Source organism: Geotrypetes seraphini, chromosome 1 (genome assembly GCF_902459505.1).
Source record: "Geotrypetes seraphini chromosome 1, aGeoSer1.1, whole genome shotgun sequence".
Taxonomy (NCBI): Eukaryota; Metazoa; Chordata; class Amphibia; order Gymnophiona; family Dermophiidae; genus Geotrypetes; species Geotrypetes seraphini.
In genome coordinates, this window is record NC_047084.1 from 113,890,140 (window position 1) to 113,912,195 (window position 22,056).

At 45.3% G+C, this 22,056-nt stretch overlaps 1 protein-coding gene and 1 long non-coding RNA gene across 7 annotated transcripts in view; one reads left to right on the plus strand and one right to left on the minus strand.

The window, feature by feature from the left end:
• UNC13B (unc-13 homolog B) overlaps positions 1 to 21,586 on the minus strand; it is an 837,582-nt gene extending 815,996 nt beyond the window's left edge. For 2 of the 6 annotated variants that reach the window (XM_033936018.1, XM_033936045.1), the window contains exon 1: positions 21,133 to 21,582. In XM_033936018.1, the coding sequence (XP_033791909.1) occupies positions 21,133 to 21,154 (22 nt within the window). In that variant the 5' untranslated portion in view covers positions 21,155 to 21,582. Of the gene's footprint in view, positions 1 to 21,132 lie in introns of all 6 variants that reach the window. The other 4 variants (XM_033936000.1, XM_033936037.1, XM_033936007.1 and 1 more) reach the window with 4 other exon arrangements.
• Positions 101 to 21,135, plus strand: LOC117356605. The gene is made up of 3 exons (XR_004538679.1): positions 101 to 645; positions 1,855 to 2,009; positions 21,000 to 21,135. It is a non-coding gene; the product is annotated as an uncharacterized LOC117356605 (long non-coding RNA).
• Positions 21,587 to 22,056: the final 470 nt, after the last annotated feature.

The window sequence follows — 22,056 nt, forward strand, 5'->3', positions numbered from 1 at the left end:
ATGTCTGCTTTGGGTTTAATGGGTGCTGGATTAAGGAGCTCCTCCCTGTGTTTCATTTGCGCTTGATGTAAACAGTCCATCACACAATCCTCTGGATAAACTCTTTGACACAAAATTCTTCATCATTAATGGTGCTTGTCTATTAAACTCATCCATGTCTGTACATAATCTTTTTTTTGTTTTTTAGTTATATGAATCATTTATTTACTCTGGTTAAAAAATAACCTTTAGATTAACAAACTAGTGGCATAACATGTGCATTAATATCTCCTTACCTCTCTGGGATACTGATACAGAGTTCAGGCAGACAAACAGCAGCACTACTGCCCTATACCAGTGATTCTTATACCTACACTGGGATAACCCCAGCCAGTCAGATAAGGAAAACCTGCTGGGGTTCTCCCAGGACAGGTTTGGGAATTGCTGCCCTACAGAGTCATTCACAAAAAAGCTGCGAGTTTTCATTTGTAGCAGCCAAATAAATGCAAAATGTGTCCCACACCATTTGGTGTCTTGTCATCAGCTCCATGAATCTTCACCCCAGCCAGTCCAAGTCATCATCGTCATCACCGAAGAGAGGAGCAAAAACTGTGAATAAGGAAGATTCTTCTTTAAACCCTTGTTATGAAAACTCGTGTAATGAAGGTAAGTGTTTTTGTCTGTAGTTTTTCTACGAATCGTAGTCTTCAGAAAATAAATATCTGGTTTGATTGGTTGTCATACTGAATTTAAAACCTCAATTTGCATCATGCATATTGAGCCATTGATGAAATTAAGAACATAAGACTAGCCTTACTGGGTCAGACCAATGGTCCATCAAGCCCAGTAGCCAGTTCTCACAGGTCACTAGTACCTGGCCAAAACCCTGTACTCCATCTCCATAGTATAAAAACATCATCTATGTACCTCTTGTATAACACTATCGGCCTGTTTTACAAAGCCAAGCTAGTGGCTGCAGCGCAGTAACGGCCCCAAAACCCATAGAGATTTAAAGGGCTTCGGGGCTGTTGCCGCGCAGCTTTGTAAAACAGGCCCTATATTGTCTTCATAAGAATGCGATTCTAAAAATTTCTGTTCAAATTCTGTCACATACCAATTGGCAATGTCTGGAGCCATCAACGAAATCATGGCCATACCCTTAATCTGTTGGTAAAAATCTTCCTTGAAAACAGAAATAATTGTTTGTTAAGGCAATACTTGAAAAAGAGTGAGAATAAGATGATTTGGAACTCTTCTATGTGCCTTTCTTTCTTTTAAGGTTCTTTCTACAATCTCCAATGTGGATAGCTGAGGTATATTTGTATATGGGGCTTCTATATCCATGGTTACTAATACGATATCTGTTAAATCTCCATCATATTGGTCCAAAATATTAATCATAAATGATGAATCCCTTACGTACGACTTGATTTATGGAACAAAGGGCCTAAGGAAAAAAAAATCAACAAACTTAGAGAGGGGCTCTAAAATTGACCCTTTGCCAGAGATAATAGGACGGCCCAGATGTGAAGTTGATGATTTATGAATCTTTGGTAGTACGTAAATAGTTAGAATAATAGGATATTTAACAATTAAAAAGGTGTAATATATCCAGCATTATGTGCAAAAAAAATCAATGAATCTATCTCTACTTTCAGTTTCATAGTAGGATCTCCTTTGAGACGAATATAGTAATTTTGATCAAATACTTGCAGTTCAATTTCTTCAATATATAAGAACCTGTCTATAATAACCCCTCCACCTTAATCCGCAGGTTTTAATCACGATAGCGGTGTTGTCTTTAAAATTTTTAATAGCAAGATGTTCTTCTTTAGATAAATTGTGAAACAATCTCTTTCGACTATTCTTCTCTAGTTTTTCTATATCACGTGTCAAGCATTGATAAAAAGCTTCAACCTGTGGATCTGGTGGTCCTGGCGGAATCCATTTTGAATCTGGTTTCATTATGGATAAATCCAATTGTGATGTCTTATCTGAAAAATACTTGATGATTTGTAACTTCATGTCGGGTAAGATTTACCTCTGTGCGGATAATACCAAAATGTGCAATAGAGTAGACACCCAGGATGGTGTGAATAACAAGAAGAAAGACCTGGCGAAGCTTGAAAAATGGTCTGAAATTTGGCAGCTGAACTTTAATGCTAAGAAATGCAAGGTCATGCATTTGGGCTGCAAAAATCCGAGGGAATGATACAATTTAGGGGGTGAAGAACTAATGTGCACGACACAAAAGCAGGACTTGGGTATGACTGTATATAATGATCTTAAGGTAGCCAAACAGTTGGTCATGTGAGAAAGCTGAAGGAATATTTTCCCACATGATATATATATATATATATATATATATATATATATATATATATATATATATATATATATATATAGGGATAAGGTCTGGAACACAATTTCATCCATCTTGAACATACAAGATCCTTTACAATACATCTTAAGATAATTATACTGGGTCTTCATGGTCTTCCACATCCTATGTCCGAGTATAACGCTCATCTGCTCAACATTTACTGTTCCTGGCCATTAAGAATATCTTACACTGCTGGAAGGATTTATCTAATGTGGAATACATTGTATGGTGGAACACCGTTTGTATCACTATCAAATTTGAAAGTGTTATAGCTGAGAAACATAATTCTACCAGTACATTTCTCAAAGTATGGGACCCTGTTAAGTCCTACTGTAGTAAAGACCACTGATATATACGAGTGTAAAATACTGTCTATGTCATCTCTCCAAAATCTGACTTGGCTGTCATGTGGTGCTCACTGGGAACTCTTTCTTTCTTTTTCTTCTTTTCCGAAGAACAGATACATGTCTCTGCTAATATTTTATACTGGTGCCACAAGGCGGTAAGAGAGGCCAAAAGAGACTACGAGGAAAAAATAGCCAAGGAGGTGAAAAACTTCAAGCCGTTCTTTCAATATATTAAAGGGAAACGACCTGCGAAAGAAGCAGTGGGGCTGTTGGATGACTATGGAATAAAAGGAATGCTAAGAGGACAAAGCAATCACCAACAAACTGAACACATTTTTTGCGTCTGTATTTACTGAAGAGGATATACACAACATACCAGAAGCCGACGGGCTATACGCAGGAAACGAAGATGGGAAACTGACAGGGTTGACGGTCAGTCAAGAAGAAGAGGTATGCAGGCAGACTGATAGGCTTACAAATAATAAATCCCCAGGACCGAATGGCATCCATTCGAGGGTAATCAAGGAACTAAAAGGGGCTATAGCTGAACTGCTTCAACTAATAGCCAATCTGTCGATCAAATCGGGAAGGATTCCGGAACACTGGAAAGTAGCAAATGTTACACCGATCTTCAAGAAAGGTTCGAGGGGAGATCCGGGAAACTACAGACCAGTGAGTCTGACCTTGGTACCAGGAAAGATGGTAGAGGCGCTGATAAAGGACTGTATCATTGACCACCTTAATGGGCATGATCTGCTGAGGACTAGCCAGCATTGCTTCAGCAAAGGAAGATCTTGCTTGACAAACTTGCTGCACTTCGATGGAGTAAACAGACAAGGGTGACCCGGTCGACATTGTATATCTGGATTTTCAGAAGGCGTTCAACAAGGTCCCGCATGAACGACTACTTTGTAAAATTGCGAGTCATGGAATCGAGGGTAAAACACTCACGCGGATTAAAAACTGGCTGGCGGATAGGAAACAGAGAGTGGGAGTAAATGGACAATATTCAGATTGGAAAAGCGTCACCAGTGGAGTGCCACAAGGTTCAGTGCTTGGACCCGTGCTCTTCAACATATTTATAAACGATCTGGAAATTGGTACGATGAGTGAGGTGATTAAATTTGCTTGACAATAAGAAGTTATTCAGAGTAGTGAAGACGCAGGAGGATTGCGAAGACCTGCAACGTGACATAGACACGCTTGAGAAATGGGCCGTGACATGACAAATGAAGTTCAATGTGGGTAAGTGTAAGGCGATGCATGTGGGTAACAAAAATCTTTTACACGAATACAGGATGTCCAGTGCAGTACTTGGAGAGACCCCCCCCCAGAAAAGATTTGGGAGTACTGGTCGACAAGTCGAAGCCGTCCGCGCAATGCGCGGCAGCAACGAAAAGGGCGAGCAGAATGGTAGGAATGAATAAGAAGGGGAACACGAACACATAAAGAGAAGGTTATCATGCAGCTGTACTGGGTCATGGTACGCCCTCACCTGGAATACTGCATCCAGCACTGGTCGCCATAAAGAAGGACACAGTACTACTTGAAAGGGTCCAGAGAAGAGCAACTAAAATGGTTAAGGGGCTGGAGGAGTTGCCGTACAGCAAGAGATTAGAGAACCTGGGCCTCTTCTCCCTTGAAAAGAGGAGACTGAAAGGGGACATGATAGAAACATTCAAGATACTGAAGGGAATAGACTTAGTAAATAAAGACAGGTTGTTCACCCCCTCCAAGGTAGGGAGAACAAGAGGGCACTCTCTAAAGTTAAAAGGGGATAGATTCTGTACTAAGAAAGTCGACTCTGATAAAGAAGCAACCTAGGCAGCAGCATTCTCAAAAACCCCAACCCTAATCTCAACAGAAGTCAACTCAGTCTTTTTGACTTATCACATATACTTGAACATAGGATGAGATTTTTGGGTCAAAAAAAAAAAAATATATGGCCCAAAAATAGGGGGTCTTATCCTATATTCAGGTCATCACCCAGTGAACACTCAACACCCTCCCGAACTTGCTGCAGGGCTGCCATTAGGCCGGGACAGAAGGGATCCCTCCCGTCTCCTGGCCGATACTAACAATTTTTTACCCCCACCCCCACCTTTTTCCTGGTGTTCCAGCGGTGTATCATGCACTGAACCCCTCCTGTCGATCTTACGGCCAGCAGCCAGCAGCCCACCTGGGCCGGCAAGCAGGAGCAAGCTTTCCGATCTCCCACCCAGCCTTGCGTTGCTCCCTGAAAGGCTGCCGCCAGTTTTCATGGTTCTCGCCGCAGCCATTCAGAGAGCAGCACAGGACCAGGTGGGACCTCAAAAAGCTTGCTCCTGCGTGCTGGCCCGGGTGTGCCGCTGGCCACAAGATCAATAGGAGGGACTCATCATGGGATATACCACTGGACCACCAGGGAAAAGGTACGCAGGGGAGGGGGTGTAAAAAATTGTTAGTATCGGCTGAGATGGGAGACAGGAGGGATCCCTCCTGTCCCGGTCTACCACTAGACAACTAGAGGCGGAAGAGGGTATAGGGAAGGAAGGTGAGACAGGGTGCAGAGCCTGGCAGGGAGTAAGAGGAGCTGGGTTCAGAGCCTGGCAGGTAGGGAAGGGGGCCAAGTGCAGAGCCTGACAGGGATGGAAGGGGCTGGGTGCAGAACTTGGCAGGGCATGGCACTTGAATATTAAGCCCTTGTCTTATATTCGAGTCAACCATTTTTCCTCCTTTTGGGGGGGGGGGAATAGGGTTTTCTACTTATATTCAGATTGACTTATATTCGCATATATACGGTAATCAGAGAGCCTAGCCACTTTTCTTCTCTCGTCTTCCTCCCTACCCCAGAGGTCGACTCACCCACTATCATCAACACTGGTCTCTCATCACAACTGACATATGGGTTTCATGCATAGTAATAGAATGCTATTATGCTCTTCGCCTACAACAGGGGTGTCAAAGTCCCTCCTCGAGGGCCGTAATCCAGTCGGGTTTTCAGGATTTCCCCAATGAATATGCATTGAAAGCAGTGCATGCACATAGATCTCATGCATATTCATTGGGGAAATCCTGAAAACCCGACTGGATTCCGGCCCTCGAGGACCGACTTTGACACCTGTGGCCTACAAGAAAAACCTCTGAACAAACCTTCAAGAAAGTACTTGTTCAATTCACAGACTAACAGCCTTACTCACTGCTACCTGTGCTGGAAATGTGCTGCAGCCAGCCTCAACGCTCTTGCAGTGATTCTCCGATTCCAGCACCTGTCTTATGCTGGGAATGCATCTTTGGACTGTCAGTCAGACACAGTACCTGACCGTACCTCCACCCCCGCAGACTGGCGGGCGCGCCAAGGGAAAGGGTGGAGGCAAAAACACAGCCGGCATCCTGCGAGACACCGCTGAGCCTCAAAAAAAGGCCTAATAGCCTGGGCTCAAACCCCCAACAGCAGGTGAAGAAAAAGCAGGGACAGCCCAGAACTCCAAAAAACAAATGCAGGCTGGCTAACAGGGATCGACCTGTCAGCTGCAGACCGGAGTCTGCATGTTCTCTATGCAGGCAGAACTGTTCTTCAGCTCTGCCTGCGTAGAGAACATGCAGACTCTGGTCTGCAACTGACAGGCAGAGCGCAAAGAAAACCCTGCAAAAGGGATGAAAGAACACAGAAGAAAATAAGAAAAAGGAGAGATCAGAACAGAAATACTCCTTCAGGCTTATGTGCAAAAGGGAAAATCTACAGGTGGCAGTAGAGCTCTTAGTGAAGTACAGAAGAGTCAGAGAAAAATCCAGAGTGGATTCCTTCTGCAGATGGCTCACGGCCATTGGGAGATAACCCACTCGTCTAGATTGGGTCATGTATTGCACTGAAAAGAATATTCTATTCCTTTGGACTCATTCATTCCAATTGAGACCTGATAAAGCAGGAAAGCTTGCTTTTCTTTTCCAGATTGTGAACAAAAAGATAAAGATGAGTGAGCTACAGAAGACAATATTTTAAGTTTTTAATGTGTTGATCTGGCTAATAGTCTTAAGTTTTTTTAAGGATATTTTGTTTAACCAGATCAGTTAATATGGGTATCAAAGCAAATACAAGAACATATGCGCTATAATGTTATTGTTTTGGTCAAATAAATCTATCTAAATTGTTAAGGTAATGATTAATTTTTCTCCTTTCAATAAAGGACAGCAGAAAAGTTGTCCAAATATGAATGATTAACCTTTTAAACCAGAGATAGATAAGCAATTATGATATTATTGCTAAATGAACTATGTATTTCTATCAGTATAACCAAATAGCAATGTTACTTACCGTAACAGTTGTTATCCAGGGACAGCAGGCAGCTATTCTCACTAGTGGGTGACGTCATCCAACGGAGCCCCGATGCGGACATCTCACAAGCATACTTACTTGTAGAAACTTTAGAAGTTTCGAGCTGCCCGCACTGCGCATTCGCGAGTTCCTTCCCGCCCGATGCACCGGGCGTGTCTCCTCAGTTCAGATAGCTAGCAGAGAAGCCAACCCAGGGGAGGTGGGTGGGACGTGAGAATAGCTGCCTGCTGTCCCTGGATAACAACTGTTATGGTAAGTAACATTGCTTTATCCAAGGACAAGCAGGCAGGTATTCTCACTAGTGGGTGACCTACAAGCTAACCAGAATGGGATGGTGGGAGAGTTGGCAACTTAGGAGAATAAATTTTGTAATACTGTTTGGCCAAACTGTCCATCCCGTCTGGAGAAAGTATCCAGACAATAATGAGAAGTGAAGGTGTAAACTGAGGACCAAATGGCAGCCTTACAAATCTCCTCAATCGGTGTCGATCTGAGGAAAGCTACAGAGGCTGCCATTGCTCTGACCTTATGGGCTGTGACTTTACTGTGAAGGGTTAAATCAGCCTGGGCATAGCAGAAAGATATACAAGTCGCCATCCATTTGGAGATGGTGCGCTTCGATACAGGGCGTCCCAACTTGTTCGGATCGAAGGAGATGAAAAGTTGAGGAGCAGTTCTGTGAGGCTTGGTGCGTTCCAGGTAGAAAGCCAAAGCACATTTAAAGTCCAGAGTGTGAAGAGCTGATTCTCCAGGATGAGAATGAGGCTTTGGAAAAATCACAGGAAGAACAATGGATTGATTCAGATGAAATTCCGAGACTACCTTGGGGAGGAATTTGGGATGAGTGCGAAGGACCACCTTGTCATGATGAAACACTGTAAAGGGCGGATCCGCAACCAATGCTTGAAGCTCACTAACTCAACGAGCAGAAGTGAGGCCAATAAGAAACACCACTTTCCAAGTGAGATACTTCAGAGAAGCCTTGTTAAGAGGTTCAAACAGAGGCTTCATAAGCTGAGAAAAAACAACATTGAGGTCCCAAACCACTGGAAGCGGTTTGAGGGGAGGATTGACATGGAAAAGTCCTTTCATGAATCTGGAAACCACAGGATGTGCAGAAAGAGGTTTCCCTTGAAGAGGCTGATGGAAAGCAGCAATTGCACTAAGATGGACTCGTATCGATGTAGACTTGAGGCCAGATTGAGACAGGTGCAAAAGATAGTCCAAAACAGAGGACAAGGAGGCATATTGAGGCTCCTTGTGATGAGAAAAACACCAAGTAGAGAATCTAGTCCATTTCTGGGAATAGCATTGTCTAGTAGCAGGCTTCCTTGAAGCTTCCAAAACATCCCGCACAGCTTGTGAAAACTGAAGGGGAGTTACACTGAGAGGAACCAAGCTGTCAGGTGTAGCGACTGCAGGTTGGGATGAAGCAGAGATCCCTGATGCTGCGTAAGCAGAGATGGAAACACTGGCAGAAGGAAGGGCTCCCTGCTGCTGAGTTGCAGAAGAAGGGAGTACCAAGGTTGCCTGGGCCACCGAGGAGCAATCAGAATCATGGTGGCCCGTTCGGACTTGAGCTTGACCAGAGTCTTTTGAATGAGAGGAAACTGAGAAAACGCATACAGAAAGAAATTCCCCCAGTCCAGAAGAAAAGCATCTGCCTCGAGACGATGAGGAGTGTAGATCCTGGAGCAGAACTGAGGCAGTTTGAAGTTGTGGGGGGCTGCAAAGAGGTCTATCTGAGGCGTTCCCCACAGAGAGAAGATGTGATGAAGGAGCGTGGAATGGAGAGTCCATTCGTGATGCTGCAGAAGAAGACTCAAGTTGTCCGCCAAGGCATTGTCCGCCCCCTGAATGTAGACAGCTTTGAGGAAGGTGTTGTGGCGAATTGCCCAATCCCAAACCTTCAGAGTTTCCTGACAGAGGGAGGCTGATACCGTGCCTCCCTGCTTGTTGACATAATACATGGCGACCTGATTGTCCGTGCGAATGAGGACCACCATGTCGTGAAGCAGATGCTGAAAAGCAGTGAGAGCATTGAAAATTGCCCTGAGTTCCAGTAGATTGATATGGCACAGACGATCTGCACTCATCCAATAGCCCTGGGTGCGGAGACCGTCCAGATGAGCCCCCCAAGCATAGTTCGAGGAGTCAGTAACAGCAAATCTCTGGAGAGATTGGAAGAGAGCATCCACCAGCAAAGAGACTGTAGCAGAGCAGGAGTGACCTGAATGTGTCAAGTCAGAGGGTCGGAGATCTGCAACCACTGAGACGCCAGGGTCCACTGAGAAATCCGCAGGTAAAGTCTGGCAAAAGGAGTCACGTGAACTGTAGAGGCCACGTTGCCCAGAAGCACCATCATGTGTCTCGCCGAGATGGACGGGCGAGAGGAGACTTAGCGACAAAGATGAAGAAGAGCCGCCAGGCATTGAGGAGGAAGGAACGCTCCGAGTTGAATAGTATCCAGAACAGCTCCAATGAAGGGAAGAGTCTGGGAAGGTTGCAGATGGGATTTGGGAAAGTTGATCTCGAATCACAGACTTTGCAGGAACCAGATTGTCCTCTGGGTCGCCTGGACGACACCCTGAGATGTGGAATCCTTGATGAGCCAGTCGTCGAGGTAGGGAAACACCTGAAGACCATGGTTCCCGAGTGCTGCGGCCACTACAACCAGGCACTTGGTGAAGACTCTGTGTGATGAAGCCAGGCCGAAAGGGAGCACTCTGTATTGAAGATGAAGATGTCCCACCCGAAATCTGAGGAATTGACGGGAGGCCGGATGAATGGGAATATGAGTGTAGGCCTCCTTGAGATCCAGAGAGCATAACCAGTCGTTCTGCTTGAGGGGATAGAGAGAAGCCAGGGTCAACATGCAAAACTTCTGCCTGACCAGAAACTTGTTGAGCACCCTGAGGTCCAAAACAGGACGCAGGTCGCCCGTCTTCTTCGGAACAGGGAAGTACCAGGAGTAAAAACCCTTGTTCTGTTGGCCCACAGGGACCGGCTCAACGGCACGAAGCCGGAGCAAAGCCTGAGCTTCCTGAAGAAGAAGGGCGGACTGGGTTAAGTTGGAAGGATACTCTCTTGGAGGATGTTCCGTAGGAACTTGATGGAACTGAAGAGAGTATCCCTCTCTTACGATGGAAAGGACCCAGAGGTCGGTGGTAATAGTCGTCCATCGATGATAAAAATGATGGAGACGACCTCCGATGGGAAAAACCGGGGAGGGCAGAACGATGGAAGTTATGCTCTCTACGAGACAGTCAAAAAGGCTGAGGGACCTTGGGGACAGCAGAAGGCTGAGGCTTTTGTGGGGGCTTCTGCTGGTGCTGTCTCTTCACAGGTTGATGGATGGTGGGCGCCTGCTTCGGTGGATAGTGCCGCTGATAGGTCATAGGCGGACGAGAAGGACGAGCAAGAGCAGGCTTGGGCTTCTGGCGGAGAATGGATTGAAATGACTTCTCATGCTTCGACAGCTTCTCCATCGCCGCCTCGATGGATTCGTCAAAGAGGTCGGCTCCCGCACATGGAACGTTCGCCAGCCTGTCCTGGAGATTCGGGTCCATATCAATGGTCCGAAGCCACGTCAGGCGTTGCATGGCCACTGAACAAGCAGCAGCTCTCGCAAAGAGTTCAAAAGCATCATAAGACAATTGCATCATCTGCAGACGAAGTTGGGACAACGATGCCAGGACTTCCAAGTACTCGAAGCGAGCCTAAGAGTCCAAATATGGCAGAAACTTCTGTAGAAATGAGAGAAAAAACTCAAAGTAGGTCGCAAAGTGAAAGCTATAATTCAGAACTCGAGAGGCCATCATCGAGTTCTGGTAGATGCACCTGCCAAATCTGTCCATGGTCTTGCCCTCCTGGCCAGGAGGAGTGGAGGCATAGACCTGGGAGGGATGAGACCGCTTCAAGGAGGACTCTACCAAGAGGGACTGGTGAGAGAGCTGTGCACCGTCGAAGCCTTTATGGTGCACCGTGCGGTACCTGGCATCCAACTTCCCGGGGACAGCGGGGATGGAGTAAGGAGTCTCGAAACATCTCATGAAGGTATGGTCCAGAAGCTTATGCAGAGGCAGACGGAGAGACTCAGCAGGAGGTTGGGGAAGATGCATCATCTCCAAATACTCCTTGGAAAACTTGGAACCCGAGTCCAGGGTAATATCAAGATCCACCGCCATCTGACGCAGGAAAGATGAGAAAGACAGTTGGTCAGCCAGAGCCGGGCCTCGAGAAGGGCTCGATAAAGTCGAGGCGTCCTGATCCGCAGAGGCCGAGGATCGGCAGGGAGAGAACGATCCCTTGATGTCCTCGAGCTCCGGCATAGGAGGAGGAGGCGAGTAAGCCGGCGGAGAATACTCCCTAAAGGGCTGCTTACGACGAGGCGAGGCATGCCTCGATGAATGTCTCGAGCGACAACCAGAACTGTGGCTAGAAGCAGGTCTCGAACGTCGAGTCGAGCGAGGCCCTGACGAGGCATCCAGCAAGTAGATGGGGCTGGAGGCAGTGGATCGAAGCAGAGGAGGCTGAGAAGAAGCCCCTCGAGGCACCCGCCAAGCCTCGAGGCTCGGCATCGAGGACGAAGGATCCGCTCCAGGCAGGGCGGAGGTTTCAGTACCATGCATCGAGTGAATCGACGGCGGCATGGGCAAAGACTCTACTCCTTGCTATGCATGCCCCGAAGCCAGACCAGACACTCGCCGAGACTCGGCTCCCAGCAGCGAGAGTGTACGTCGAGGGGGCACCGGAGGCGGCTCGATATCGCGGGAGGCCTCCGCATGCCCAGGCTGGATTTGGGAGAGAAGCGTCGGCCCAATCTTAGTAAAGAGCTCGACAAATCGCTTCTCCATCATGGCATGGAACGAAGCCGGCAAAGAGGGATCCGCATCTACAATGGGACCTCCTGCATGGACTTCGCGATCTCGGCCGCCAAGGAGCTTGGGCTTAGAAGCCTTGGGCACCTTGAGCACCACTGGAGGAATGGGAGGCGGCGTTATCTGACCTGAGGAGGCACCGCAGCAGGCATCGGAGTCGAAGCCGGCACGAACGAGGCAGGCTTGAGCAGACTCGAAGCCGAAGAGGTCAAAGCGGAAGCCGAAGGCGCAGCGCTCTGCGATGAGGACAGCTCCGGTGACGCCTCCATGCTCCATGGAGCAAGGCTGGCACGATTTCGGAAGGTGTTGAGGCCCGAGACACTGAATACAGCGTCGATGAGGGTCCGTCAACGAAATCACGCGCTGGCACTTGTCATACTTTTTAAAACCGGTGACAGGCCAGGACATAGGCCGAAAAAGCTCCGCCGCAAGATCGAAACCGCGGGGCCGCGGCCACGTGGCCTGCCCTGTCGAACAAACGAAAGAAATGTTTTTTGGGTTTTGTTTGGTTTTTTTTGAAACACAAGAAACGCAACGCGAACCAACGATAATGAGTAAAAGAACCCAAAACCGCGGACTCAGAAGGCACAAGTGAAGGTACTTCACGCAGAGAGTCGAAGACGGACTTCTCGGCTCCGCGGAAAAGTAAGAACTGAGGAGACGCGCCCGGTGCATCGGGCGGGAAGGCACTCGGGCATGCGTGGTGCAGGCAGCTCGAAACTTCTAAAGTTTCTACAAGCAAGTATGCTTGTGAGATGTCCGCATCGGGGCTCCGTTGGATGACGTCACCCACTAGTGAGAATACCTGCCTGCTTGTCCTGGGATAACAGTATTTTTTTTATATAGCTATAAAACTAATTTGAAAAGTTATTAAAAAAAAATGAAACCTTCATCTGGTTGTAAATATTAAGATTATACCAGCCAGCAATGAGTCTGTCTGTAAAAAACCATGATTTAAATCATGCCACAAGTTCTCAACAGCCAATCAGCTAGCAGCTCTGCACAGGTAGGAACGAAGGAAGGTCACTCCTGCCGCAGTTCACAACTGGACCGCCAGGGATATTAAAGGTATGCAGGGGAGGCAGAAGGGAGATAAAAATTATTAGAATCAACTGGCACAGGCGGGACCCTTCCTGTCCTGGCCACCACTGGACCACAAGGTATCACAGCAGGCCCAGTGGAGGCCTGTAAGTCCTCGGGAGGGAGGGTGAACAGGGTACAGAGACTGGCAGGGGGGGGTGTGGATGCAGAGCAGCAAAGGAGGGAAAACAGGGTGCAGAACCTGGCAAGGCAAGGTACTGCATTTGAATATTAACCCCCAGTTTATATTAGAGTCAACCTTCTTGCCTCCTTTTTTTATTTTTTTTTTTTTGGGGGGGAAGGTTACCTTGGTTTATATTCAGGTCAGTTTATATTCAAGAATATACAGTAATCAGTTACATTGCAAGCCTCTACAGACAGGAAAATAATTTACTATACCTGAACATAACTTACCTTGAGCTACTACTGAAAGCATGTAAGCTAAATTTAAGAAGACATCTAAAAAAAATAATACACCATGAAAAATCTATTTTTCTAAAAACAGGAAGCAATAAGTTCAAATAGAATTATAAACAAACCAACTATAAAGTCTGAAAAGTCAACTGAAATGACTCTGCAGAACCTTAACAGTTATGTGGGAAAACAGTTATTAAAGAAATTGCTACTTTCAACCTGGAGGTAGTAGCAAGCAAGTAAATTACCGGCACATGCTTTTGAACAGCCAAGGCATCAGCTGCAACTGTGAAAATAGAGATTTAAAAATAATACCAAAATGCAACTGTGAAAAAGTGGCATCTCTTCTCTCAGTACATCCCATAAGATCTCTATATTGTATGCTAAATGTTCACAAAACTCTTGGATGCGTAAATTAGACAATAAGGAGCAAATTCTATAAACGGCTGTCCTACTGCGGCCTAATTAATTATTTTAATTAGTTCAATTGGTGCTTGAACCGGCATCGCTACCCTAACCACAAACGCCCCCCAGAGAACCGGCATCACACCCCCCTGCTCGAAACGGCATCGCTCCTGCCCGCAAATGCCCCCCCCCCCCGAGAACCGGCATTGTACCCCCATGCTAGAAGCGGTATCCCCCGAAGATCCCGCCCCATGCTCAAGGCCTAGCCCAGGCAAGAGGCGGGATCTTCGTTGACTGGCACCGGCACATCCTGTGGGTTGTTGCTGCATGCTGGTGCCAGATAGGGTATGGGGCTTGTTTGGGCGGGGGATACCGCTTCTAGCACAGGGGTGTGATGCCAGTTTTCAGGGGAGGGGGCGTTTGCGGGCAGGAGTGATGCCATTTCGAGCAGGGGGTGCGATGCCGGTTTGACCGGGGTGGGGTGAAGCTGTGCCAGTGACTTCGGGGGGGAGGGGGGGAAGGTGGAACCAATCATGCGAGTTTCCCTTACTTCCTTTGGGGAATCTCGCTTTGATATACGAGCAATTTGGTTTACAAGCATGTTTCTGGAACAAATTATGCTCATAAACCAAAGTTCCACTGTATAAGATTTTTTTTTATCCTAACCTGATATATACCAAGAATCTAGTACATTTATATTTCTTTGGAATCTATCAGACTTAGGCAGGGGAGTTAGATGAAAAGGTATATTTTTATTGCTTTATGAAGTAGAGGAGTCCTTCAAGGGATCTGATCTGCTGGTTCCAGTGGATCAGTATGAAATGGGAGTAGAAACGTCACTTGATGGTTTGTAGTTGAAGAGCATGACCAGGGGGGCGTTTTGAGGCATATTTCATCCTGGGAGCAGAGAGACCTGTTCAGCATGTACATCAACATGTAGCCTGGCGCCAGGTCATGTAAGGTTTTGAACGCTAGCATCAGGCCCTTGAAGATACGTTTGGCTACAGGCAGCCAGTGGTCCGACAATAGAGCCTGGGAGACAGGTTTTGCAGAAGTCCAACATGTTCTTTGCCATGAGACCATTGAATATAACATTGCAGTAGTCAATGCGGGACAGGACTAGTGCATAGAATAGTTTGGTGAAGTCAGAGTCTGAAAAGTAATTCCTTAATTTTCGGAGTTGACATAGGTAGCAAAATGAGGAAGATACCACCTGAGAGATTTGGTTGGAAAGCGACAGGTTGGAGTCGAGGAGTATTCCTAGGCTATGCGCTTGGTCCTTCACTGATATAGTAATCGAGTCCCAGTATAGTGAGGGACAGGGTGGTTACAGTGTTCTTTGCAGATCCAAAGGAGTTCTGTTTTGGAGGAATTTAGTTGCAATTTGTTGACAGTCATCCAGTTTTTCAGCAGTTTAGGAGTTTCGTGATCTGGCCTCGCAAGTTTCTCCTAGTGGTAGCAAAGTTGGATGCCATCCACGAAAGAGTGAATGGTCTAATGTAGAGATTGAATAATAGGGGGGGGAGGAGAGAAAGCACAGCCTCCTGAAGAACACCGTATTTGATCGGTTTTGTTTTTGATAGCACATCGTTGAGCAATATGCGTTGGGATCTATTATTCAGGAAGGAGGCAAATCATCGTAACGCAGTGTATTGGATTCCAATTTCAGAGAGCCACACAATGAGGAGAGGATGGTCAATGTCGAACACTGCGCTGAGATCCAGCAGCACCAGAAGGACATCAATACCTTTATCCATGAGTTTCCAGCAGTCATCAATGATATTAAAAAAAGTTTCAGTACTGTGGAATTTCCTGAATCCCGATAGGGCTCTTTGTTAGTCAATAAAGAGGTGTAATTGGTTTACCACTTTTTTTCCAGGATTTTGAGAGACAAAGGGTAGTTTGGCGACAGGTCTAAAGTTGGCGGGCACATTAGGGTCGAGTGTGGGGGTTTTCAAGATCAGTCTGATGACCACTGTCTTCCAGTTTGCAGGGACTATGCCTGTTTGTAGAGAGTTGTTGATGAGAGGAAGGACGAAGTCTACAAAATCTTCAACTGTAACTATGGCAAATTTAACCTGTATCTACATTGTGTATATTGGTATTAGATCCCTAATGTGTGTCTAGTTAGGATAAAAACATGTATTGAAGTTTTTCTTCTTCGTAAAATTGAAAACTTGGAAAATCAAAATAGGAGTTTAAATTTTCCTATGTCTAAATTTAAAACTCCTAGGGAATTATTTAAAGATTTCTTGGATTTCCATATTAAAAATTGTGGAAATGAATATACCACCTTTACAAAAGATTTATTATTTAAAAAGGACAATAAAAGAGCCTGATACAACTACTGAACAAGATTTAACAACTTTCTTGGAATCATCAAATCTTGAATTGTCCGGACGAGCTACACTGATAGTATCCCTGGTATTTCATCAGGATAAAGAAATGATTCTGAAATTGTATTATGGTTTAAAACAAGTTTCTTTTTTGGGAGAAAGAATATACATATATCCGGATGTTTCAAAATGGACTCAGACTAGAAGGAAAGAATTTCTTACATATCCGGAAAAAGTTCTATCACTAGGAGCTTCTTTTCAGTTAAGATTTCCTTGTAAATGTTTTGTTGTATTTCAAAATAATAGATATATTTTTTATGATTCGCAGCAGCTACGTTTCTTTCTAGAGGGAAAAGGAGTTTCATTTGCACCATAGTGATTTTCGGTATAACTCAAGTCTATCATTATTATTAAACCATCGGTTTTCACTTAATTTCCTTTAAATTCTTAATATGTGATCTTTCCTGGAAGAATTTCTCTCTCTTTGTCTCCTTCCTCCTTTATTGAGGACTATGTTAAAAAAGTATGGGTTACTTCTTTTTTGTTAATATATTGATCCAATAATGAAAATTGATTTATTTCTATAGTTTTTTTTTTTTTAATTATTATGATTACTAAAAGAAATATTGGATGTACTAATACCGTATATTGCCTGTTAAGCACAATTGTTGTTTATTTGAAAATTTAAATAAAGAATTATAAAAAAAAACAAACAAACATATATTGAAAAAACTTGCACTGTTAAGGATAACTATGGCAAATTGTAACCTGTAAACTGTATATTATTTTTATTGGTATTAGACCCTCACCATGTATTGAATTAGGACACAATCTTATATCGTAAACTTGTACTGTAACTGTCATATTATTAACTGTTAACTGTATTTTATGTATGTTTAACCTGTAACCTGTTCTGAGCTCTTTGGGGAAAACGGGATATTAAATGAAATAAATAAATCTTTCACAGCCACTAGGAGGCGAAGCAGACAGGTGTCCAGGTTGGTGCTGGTCGGGCGAATAGTATCTTGCGTCTTGCTGATGTCGTCATGGGAGACGAAGGGCTCCTTTTACTAAGGTGCGCTAGCATTTTTAGCGCACGCACCAACCCCACGCTACGCGCCAAGAACTAACACCAGCTCAATGCTAGCGTCTAGCACACGTGCTAAAACCGCTAGCGCAACTTAGTAAAAGGAGCCCAAAGTGAGTTAGGCTCCCAGTTGTAGTTTTAATTATCTTGTCCAAGTCGTGGAGGGACGATGTCCGTAGCACAGTGGTGTTAAGGTGAGACCATATTTTGTTTGCATACAAATAATCCAAAAGCCAATACTGAAAGAAATACCTAAAGTATGGACTCACATTATTTGAGAATAAAAGGTTGCCATCAAAAGAATACATATAATAACTATGAGGCCACTGCTCAAAACTACTGCCTTAGGTTAACGCCAGATTTGTGCACGCATTATGCACCGAATGTTGGAATAGTTTCAGTGTGGGTATTAACGTGCACTGAACCATTACCACAGACCACATTTCAAATGCACTGGCCTCAGCCTCTCTCCCTTCCCCAAATATACATATATATTTTTTTAATTATGCTGGTGGTCTAATGGTCAACTCAGCATTCCCTTCCCCTTTAAAAAAAAAAAAAAGCTGCCTTCTGACCCACTGCCCCAAAAATGGACTAGTGAAAGATCACCCCCACCAAGCCATATATAAAGCAGGAGTGATGCCCACTTGCTCCTACTTGGACCCATCTTATTTAATAATTTCATAAATGACTTGGAAGGAACATCCAGTGAAATCATCAAGTTTGCAGACGACACAAAGCTATGCCTGGCAATCAGATCACAGAAGGACAGCGAGGAACTCCAGAGCGACTTGAATCAATTGAAGAAGTGGGCAGATAAATGGCAGATGAATTTTAATGTGGAAAAATGCAAAGTGATGCATTTAGGCAGAAAAAATAAAGATCACAAGTATAGTATGTCAGGTGTAACTCTGGGAAAAGGACCTGGGTGTACTGATAGATAGGACCCTGAAACCATCGGCGCAATGTGCAGCGGCGGCAAAGAAAGCAAATAGAATGCTAGGCATGATAAAGAAGGGAATTACGAATAGATCAGAGAAAGTTATAATATCGCTCTACAGAGCCATGGTCAGACTGCACCTGGAATACTGCGTCCAGCATTGGTCTCCATACCTAAAGAAGAATATAAAACTGCTAGAGAGGGTGCAGAGACGAGCAACGAAGCTAGTGAAAGGTATGGAGAACCTGGACTACGAGGAACGACTTAGGAGACTGGGGTTGCTCTCCCTTGAGAAGAGGAGACTGCGAGGGGATCTGATCGAGACTTTCAAAATACTGAAAGGATTCGACAAAATGGAGCAGGGAAAGCAGTTAGTTACAGTGTCCAATGTGACACGGACAAGAGGACATAGACTGAAGCTGAGGGGGGACAGGTCCAGGACGAATATCAGGAAGTTCTGTTTCACGCAGCGAGTGGTGGACACCTGGAATGCTCTCCTAGAGGAAGTAATTGCAGAATCCACCATTCTAGGATTTAAGGGTAAACTAGATGCACATCTTCTTAAGAGTGGCATAGAGTGATACGGGTAAGAGTAAATTAGATGCACATCTCCCTTGAGAAGCATACAGTGATATGGGGACTAAAACTATGCCAGGGTACACCTGGCGGGGCCTCCGCGTATGCGGATCACTAGACTTGATGGACCCAGGGTCTGATCCAGAGATGGCAATTTTTATGTTCTATTCAGAGTGAAAAAAAATTTCTTCCTATTGGTTTTAAAATTATCTCCCTGTAGCTTTGAGTGACCTCTAGTCTTTATAATTTTTGATGGAGAATAAAAAAAAAATAAAAAATCCACCTATACCATTCTACACCACTTGGAATTTTGTAGACTCCAATCACATCTCCCCTTAGCCATCTATTCCAAACTGAAGAGCCCTACCCTCTTATCATCTTGATCACTCTTCTTTGAACCTTTTCTAGTTCCACTATATCTTTTTTGAGATAAGGCGACCAGAATTGAACGCGATAGTCAAGGTGAGGTCACACCATGGAGCGATACAGAGGCATTTTAACATATCTCTCCTCTCTATAGACATTCGCCTACCCTTCTTCTCTTCCCCCTAACAACCACAAGACCGGGCTTAAACATGCAACTTGATCTACTCTTATTGTGGGTTTTGGCCAGGTACTAGTGACCTGGATTGGCCACTGTGAGAACAGGCTACTGGGCTTGATGGACCATTGGTCTGACCCAGTAAGGCTATTCTTATGTACATCCAAGCACCATTATCTGCATAAGTGTGAAGCATAGGGCAGGGTCTACCTACCATATAATGAAGTTTCTTCTTTATATAGTAGAAAGAGCCCTAATCAGTGCATTCCAGATGCACCACATGGAGCAAGGTGTCATCATTTTGCAGAAGGCCGCACCCACAGGTATGAGCAAGTGTGGACATCACTCCTGCCTCTTTCCAGGTATTAAGTTGGAAAGGGAAAGGCTTGAAGTAGGTGGCGGTCCTGCTGGACTAGCAGGGATTTTTTGGGGTGTTTGAGAAGGGAAGGGGGATCCACTACACCATCAGGGCATTTTTTTATATTTGGTAATAAAAGGGGTGAAGTATGTGGGGCTGGGGTGTACTGCTAGACACCAGGGATAAGTTGGGGAGTCAAGAGGAGGTGTCAGGTTGGGGTAAGAGGATGATGCATGCCATGTTTTGGTGGAGTCAACTTTCTTGACAGCGCTGACTACAAATGTTGCTAGATCAGAGCATATTACTCCTGTCCTGAGGAATTTGCACTAGTTGCCAATTCAAACACTTATTGAGTTTAAGATGTTATGCCTTATTTGAAAGGTGTTAAACGATAATGATTCAGTTATTCTGGCTACTTTATTTCAACGTTACCATCCTTTGAACTCTCTGCATTCTGGAGGCCATTTGCTATTGGAAATAAAATCTTTAAAATTGGTGAGACTTCAGACTAATCGGCATGCCACGTTTTCTATACAGGGGGCATGTTTGTGGAATGCTTTACCTGTGGAGGTTAGAACTCTGGGGATTTGCAGTTCAGGAAACACTTACGAGCCTATTTGTGATTTATTTTACTGAAATGTGTACTTCCTTTTAAATGCAGTGCTACTGTGCCATTTTTATGTATGCTTTTATTGTAATCGGCGCAGAACTGTTGCATGTGGCGGGCAATACGTTTTTGAAATAAATAAGTGCCTGAGCTCAAGCTTACCTTTAGGGCTCCTTTTATGAAGGTGCGTTAAGGCCTTAACGCGCACTAGATTGCCCCGCTACTGCCTCCTTTTGAGCAGGCGGTAGATTTTCGGCTAGCACGCACTAATCCGGTGGGTGCGTTAAAACGCTTAGCGCACCTTCGTAAAAGGAGCTCTTAATGTTGAGCAGCAGATTGCTGCTGCCACGATTTCAACACAACATTCATTTCCATTCATTCCTCCATAATATTATTTTTTTTGCTCTAGTTCTGCCCAGAGTAACGACTCTACCGTGAACCTTTGAGCATCAGCCCCTGCCTCTCACAACAGCAATGAAAAGTGCGTTGCACCCCCACTCCCCAGAAAAGTCCCTTACTTTTAACGTCACAATTCTTTACAATCAAATATTTTCCACTACAAAAAGGCCACGCAGAGCTTTGCAATGATCAATCCGAATTTAAGAGCTTTTCCTCCGTTTCATTTACTTTTACTATTAAACGTTTACGTTCTTTTTATCTCACTTTTGCTTTTATTAGAATGAAATGCAAACCGCGTACCAACGATGTAAACGCAAAATAACTTCTTTTTTTTTGTTGTTTTAATTTCCAGGAAAAGCTGCCTCCAGTTTGGGAAGTAAAAGCACCATCTCGATTTCATCTTTGCAGAAGGACAACCGGGGGAGTCTCCCGGGGGAAGAGCGCCCCTCCCCCTCCCCCTCCCCCAGGGAAGAGCCAGCACTCACCTCGGACACACAGCAGAGACATGTTGACGGCAGCAACTGTAACCCCTGGGCGGCCCCAAAACCAAAGCAAATGTCCAACGCGTGGCAGGTGCGCCTAGAGAGAAGCCGTTGGAGTCGCTCTCGCGCCCAACCGAAGAACTTTTACGGCTTCTTCTCGGCTGCTTTTTTCTTTTTCATTTTCATCCTCTTCCTCCTGCTCATGACTCCGACACGGCGAATGAGGGGGAGGGGGGGGGGGTCCCGAAGGCTCACGCGCCGGCGGCTAAAGCTTTCACTGCTCCTCGCGCCGGCACAGGGCTGGCGCACGGCGCGAGCCCGACGCCGCCATGACCCAGCGCCTCAGGAGCGGCTCACCTCTGCCCGCCTCCCATTGGCCGCGGAGACGGAATGGTGGGAGGTGGCCGACAAGGGAGGTCTCCAGGTGGATGAAGGGGATTGACAGGAGGGGAAGGGCGGGCTGCAGCCAACCGCCGAGGGGGGATTGGGGACGGAGGGCGTGGCGACTTTTCCGACAGTTGGGCGGGGTCGCGGAGAGTTCTCCTCCCTGAGGGGGAACTTCGACGTCCTGCACCTGGCGGGAAGGAGGATCACGCGCCTAACCTGAGGCAACGTCAGGTCGGAGCTTATTGTCTAGGAAAAGAAACCACCGAACCCGATTAAAGAAACTTGGAGGGTAACAAACGCGTTGTTAATTGAGTAGAAAGTTCTCATTTTTAGCACTAAGAAAGAAAGTATCTTAACACTTTTAAATACCGTTTTATGCATTAAATTAGGCTTCAGAGCAATCTCGCTAGACTTGATGGAGACAATATTTAAGCTCTGCACTCTGGCCTTACTGAATTCTCCTTTTTTGTACAAGTGGCTTTGTTTGGAAAATAATATACACTTCTGCTGTGATAGGTGGATTAACACAACCGCAAATAC